Source organism: Sander lucioperca, chromosome 17 (assembly GCF_008315115.2).
Source record: "Sander lucioperca isolate FBNREF2018 chromosome 17, SLUC_FBN_1.2, whole genome shotgun sequence".
NCBI lineage: Eukaryota > Metazoa > Chordata > Actinopteri > Perciformes > Percidae > Sander > Sander lucioperca.
Genome location: NC_050189.1, coordinates 7680320 through 7686319, shown reverse-complemented (window position 1 = coordinate 7686319; position 6000 = coordinate 7680320). Strand labels below are relative to the sequence as shown.

The following is a 6000-nucleotide window of genomic DNA, read 5'->3' as shown; positions in this document are numbered from 1 at the left end:
TGTGCATCATGTGCCAACAGAAGGCTGGTTCCCAGAAAACAGAACTTCAGCACATTTTCCCCCAGAAAATGTCTAGCACACGCTCTACCATTATGCCCATGATTCATTCTTATTTGTGATGGTTAATGTGTTCATTCATTCTTTCCTTTGTTGTTGTCCCACTCGCATCATTGCCACCTTCAACATGACTCAGTTTGATTTCAGTGGGCTCTGCTGGCAACTTAATCCACTCTTCATTTGCAAAGCAAAATGTAAAGAGACAATCAGGAATTTAAAAAAATAACACCAGCAACCTAGATCCAGGAATTTGCAGTGTGATAGGTTTCCCCGAAACATAAACACCATGCACCAATGAAGTAAACATGATGTTTCCTGAGATTATACAGTATACAGCCATGTCATTTTGTCTCTCATGGATATAAAAGGTGAGCACAGTCTGTCCTCCCTGGGCCGCAGGTCTGATAAAATACCTGTCTGTTGCTTCTGTCACGTGTGTTGTTATCTCTGTGATGTCTGTACAACAGGATCCTGCCATAAGAGTTTTGTAACTGAGCCAGGCCCGAAACACAAGATGCTTTTAGAGTCGTTTGTTTTTCTTGGCTCTGTTTTAATAGAGGCCTAAACTGAATTAATTGGTGGTAAAACGATTTGTCTATTAAAAAATTTGTTGATAAAGTTAATCGCCAACTATTTTGATAGTTGATTGATCATTTTGTCATTTATCAAGCAAACATGTGCTATAGTTCCAGCTTCTCAAATGTCAGGATTTGCAGCTTTTCACTTTTTGACATCATTAAAAAAAGTCATATTTTTGGTCAAAACAAGCAATGTGAAGTAGAGCTGAAATGATTAGTCTACTTTTTTTGACAACCGATAAATTGTTTTGCTTATTTTTTAAGCATAAATGTTAAATATTCTGTTTCCAGGTCCTAAGATGTGGAGATGTTATGTTGTTGTTGTTTTTTTTTGCTCATATTAGGATTGTAAATTGAGAATTTTGGACTGGTGGTCAGACAAAACAAGCAATTAGTCACGTTGAGCTCTGAGAAATATAATGCGCATGGGCATCTGAAAGCGACAAATCGATAAAATCACGTTCATCGATAATGAAAATAATCGTTAGTTGAAGCCCATTTGAAGACTATACCTTTGGCTCGGGGACATTTTGAAGGACATTGTTCACCATTTTCTAACATTTCGAAGTATAGGAAATTAATCATTTTTGATTGCAGAAGTAATCGACAGGCTAAACAGTAACGACATCAACCATTAGTTGTAGTAGCTTTAATTGAATTGTTAAGGCTATTTTGCGGTTGGTCGAGCAATTTTAGGACATTATTTTGGGCTTTGGTAACTTAAAAAGGAGGCACCTGTCGTCTTATCTGGCATTTGTAGACCAAAGGATTTATCAAAATCAAAAAGATAATTGATAAATATACTGACTGTAGCATCACCACAGTTACTACTGCTAACGTGTCACTTGTTGTCTCAGTATACAAACAGTTAACAGGCTGTATGTGAGCTACATGTAAAGAAGCATGACGGTCTTTATTCTCTAAACCCAGCCTGTATAATCGGTTACCTGTCCAACCAGACAGCCAGTGTGTGTGAAGGAATGTGTGCATCAGAGCTTCAGCTGTGCTGCGTTTGAAGCCCTGCAGCTGGCTGACAACAGACACAACTAGACATCTAAAAGAAGATATACTCACAGTCAAGGTGTTTTTTCTTGGGTCCGCTGACTTCATGTGTGGTGGCTTTGCACACAGCCTTGCTGATAGCCGACCCGGTCATGCTGTGCTGAGCTGCTGCGATCCGATCCGTGATAGATTGGCCCGACATCGCTTCTATTTCTCTCTCTCTCTCTCTGCTTTCTTTTTTCACCCCCTCAATCAGCTAAAATAGCAAAATAACGATCCGATCAATGGATCAACTCTCTGCGGGACACAACTCAACGTGACTTCACTGTCAAGTGGAGGTAAAGGGTTGCGATCAGACACCCACTGTTGTTTTTTTTTTTTTGTTTCAGGTGCGTACAAAACCTGTGCAGTCTGCAGTAATGTCAGATCACTGATCACTGGTGGCAAAAAAAACCCTGCAGGTACAGGATTGGCTCAACAATGAAATCCACAATCAACAGCTGATTTGCAGTATAGTTAAATTGTTTGGCAACAGTTTATTCCGACTATCTATCTATCTATCTAGTAAACACAACACGACGACACTAAACTGAGCTAGTCTGTGTTAGCTAATGTTTCCGTTGCAGTACTCGAACCAGGAAAGAGTCCCACTGTGGAATTTGTAAACACTGGAAATTACTTTCTGGCCACAAATAAACATCGCTAACTGGCTGCTTTGTAACCTGAACGATTTGTTTTTGAATAGACCACCTCGAGGCAACAACAAAAAGTAATCCGTATGAAATCACAGTTTGGAGAACATCAACAAAAATTTCGACAATCCCAAACAAAAAAAAAAAAAATCTTGAGTTCCTCCTCCACGTCAACTTGTTAGCTTGACTGCTTTAGTTAGCTATCACTGGTCGCTTTTTAAAGTGTGTGTTAAACCACCCCTCGGGCGTGATAAATCATTCAGACTTGGGCAGCACATTGTTTTGAGTTCATAAGATACTATGTAACTGACAGCGGGGACAGGTGCCGTTTCTCCCGGTGAGAAAAGATGCGAGGAGCGGTGGGTGTTAGCCGAGTAGCTAGCGGGGGTTAGCTGTAGTCTCTGAATAAAGAGCCGAGCCGGCGGACCCGTTAAGTTGAAAATGACAGCTCCCTTAGCTCGGTTATTTCCTTTAACGGTCCTCGGGCTCAGTTGGTTATGTCCTTCCGCTGCCCACTCCACATTACCGGCTCGTTTTACCACCGACAGTCCCGTCCTGCGCTGCTGTCTGAAAAGTCTCGCCAGTGGTTTCTCTTTACGGACTGACTGGCTGCTTGCTGGCTGCTCTGCCCTGACAAAATGGCAGCGTAAAAAATCAGCTGATCTCACAACTGTGCTGCCTTCAGGGGCCCCTGGAAGGCTCGGAATTTAAACCGTTGAAGCCCACGACTTTCAACGAGTTCAGTAGCCTACTCCACTCGTGTGTTTTTGTTTAACCATAATCCTACCAACTAGGGTACCCGCAGACCCCAGAGGTATAATTTTTAATCAGTTTTTTTTATACCAATGTATTGGGGTCCTGAGGGACTCCAGTCAAAACTACTCAATTCCGCCTATGCAGTTTTAATAGATGGAACTGTTTATTAAGTTCATGTTTTCTATGGGTCCTATTTTCTTTTTTAAAGTAGGCTATCACACTTCACACACTATCAGGGGTTAGGGCGGTCCTATAATAGGGCCCACATCCGTGGTAGGGTCATCTGTCAGTCACTTTGATCACAGATGCAGCAGACAAAGAAATCCTCATGTGCTCTGTCTATTTTCGTTTTGCACAATATGCAAATCAACTGTAGGCATAACTTGTCAAAAATAATGTTTTCAGATGGCATTAATTGCATAGGCTAACTGGTCATGTTTTGAGAATAAAAAAGTTAACATTGTGCTATGATGGTTGTTTCTTATACAGTAGTTTATTCTTGGGGTCTGTAGTCCTTGTCTGTGTTAACTATGTTTGCAGAATGAGGGTTAATAGTGTCCTTTTCTTTTAGTTTACTACTTTATAACAGTACACTTGAACACTTAAATCATCACATAGTGTCAGTAACAATCCCCGTGTAATAATCCTGGAACACCAACATCCACTGTGCAGTGGTTCAACAAAGTGGAGAAAACATGCAACATCATACAATTATTTATTTGATGTTTTAAATGATTTATCAAAAGCTTATCATTAACCAAAGAGTAAAAGCAGAGGCACAGAGCAGTGCAAACTTTTAATAAAACAAATGGTAGCAAACGTAAAAATAAAATAACAATGTATTCATGTTTTTATTCACTTAAAGTACATTGAAGAGTACTTAGTGCTTAATAACTATAATTCCGACAGCTTCTGAACGCCTCCATAGTCTATTGGACCCCTTAAGGTGTCACGGTTTAAATTGTAGCGGAATGTATGAAACAAACGTCTGAAATTCCACATATTTTTACACTGTAAATGCGTTTCTGCTACAATATAACAACAGCCTGACTTTAATCTCTGTTTCTCTCTCTTGATAAAAGCATCTCTCGTGCCGCACTAATCCAAATTTAAGGTCGTATTAAAGTATTCATCAGACGTCGTGTCCTTGTTTGACTCCAGGCTATATGGAACACGGTGTGCTGAAAAATCAGTGGGAAACCGCTCATGCTGCACCGCGCAAAGCTTAGTGGGTATCAAACCGGATCTGAAGGCTGAATAAATCAAATATCGGTCTGTATGTCACACATTGTAGCCTGTAAGATGCAATCAGATATCAGGCTGCTGTTCTCAGTCGTCATAAGTGGTTTGCATTGATTACAACTGCATGTCATGATGCAATAAACCTATTTCAAATCTGATTTTGTGCATGAGGACATGGGGTGTTTGAGTTATGGCAGAAAGAGAGAGGTGAGTGATACCATAACTCACAGATGACTATAGGTGCATATTTCCTGTAGGGTGTGTGTCTCATTTTCTTTTTAGTTTAATAGAACTAGCTGCAGTTTAAAGTATGTCCCACCCAGGTGAGAAATACTGCAAACTGACCCCAGCAGCAGCAGGTGAATTCCTGGAGTGGAGAAACACATTTCAGATCTGTGTGTGTGTGTGTGTGTGTGTGTGTGTGTGTGTGTGTGTGTGTGTGTGTGTGTGTGTGTGTGTGTGTGTGCGTGTGCGCGCGCGTGCGTGCGTGCGTGCGTGTGTGCGTGCGTGTGTGTGTGTGTGTGTGTGTGTGTGTGTGTGTAAAATCCACCTAAAAGAAACTGTCAGCCTAACTGCTCATCTGGTTTCTTTTTCACACACGTCTGCCAAAACTAATGAGCTGTGTGTGTGTGTGTGTGTGTGTGTGTGTGTTTGTGTGTGTGTGTGTGTGTGTGTGTGTGTGTGTGTGCTCAAAAAAAAACCATGCATGCAGCAGAAAAAAGAAAAGCAACCACAGTAGATGGAAGTGGTTAGCGCTGCACAGGCCACCAAAGAAGGTTCCGTTCCCAGGTTTTTATGCTCTGTGTCACAGCTGAATGGTACGCCAACATGCAGTCATATTCCATAACAGCTGCTAGTCGACAGTCGACTACATCAACTGTTTTTCGTCATAAAAGAGGATTTGCAGTTATGTTCTTGCAGCAATTCGCAGTCATTACATATTGTCGATTAAACCAAAAATACAAACATCACTTTATCGGATCGTGTTAAAAAAAATAAATAAAGAATTGATGTACAGCAGCACTAAGCAGTCTGCACTGATGCCCACAGGGAATACAGAGTCTGAGTCTGGGAACTGCGACACCCAGAGGAGACTCAGGTGAACTCAGAACATGCAAACCATGACATCAAACCTTCATCCTGCTCTTTATGAAGCATCAGTGCCAAACACTGATTCGCTTGCTTCCCTCATACCCATCATCACCTCTCTCATCCCCTCCCTCCTGACTTGGAGTGCAGTGTTGCCATCTGCAGGCGGAATGGCTGAACTCCCTATTTCCATGGCAACTGCTTGGATGCAGGGAGTCCCCCTGTAGCCCCTGGCAACAGGCTCTCGAAACAGGATTTGAGTCATATCAGCAGTCAATCATGGGATGAACCGCTGCCTTGCCGAAGGCCAATGTGCTAGGAATAAAGAATAATGAATAGGAATAAATCCATTAACACACAATTGACAGGGATGGTGGTCAGAGACATAAGAGAAGGGGGGCGGAGGACCAAGAGGTGCACACAGTTTATCCACAATGTGTAAATTAACTATAGTATGTCAGGGAGGATGGTTTACGATCGATGGAGTAGCTTAACATCAGTCAAGGTGAGCTCTAAGCTACACTTATTATGATGATTACACAAAATGGTGCTGCATCATAGTCATGGATGGATTATGAGACAAT

General features: G+C 41.6%; 1 protein-coding gene across 10 annotated transcripts in view; it reads right to left on the bottom strand.

Moving 5' to 3' along the window:
- The window catches only part of si:ch211-200p22.4 (phosphatidylinositol-binding clathrin assembly protein), a 93126-nt gene extending 90144 nt beyond the window's left edge, over positions 1-2982 (bottom strand). For 8 of the 10 annotated variants that reach the window (XM_035994164.1, XM_035994163.1, XM_035994165.1 and 5 more), the window contains exon 1: positions 1710-1839. In XM_035994164.1, coding sequence (XP_035850057.1) covers positions 1710-1839 — 130 coding nt within the window. Of the gene's footprint in view, positions 1-1709 lie in introns of all 10 variants that reach the window. The other 2 variants (XM_035994160.1, XM_031304307.2) reach the window with 1 other exon arrangement.
- Between the last annotated feature and the right edge of the window lie 3018 nt (positions 2983-6000).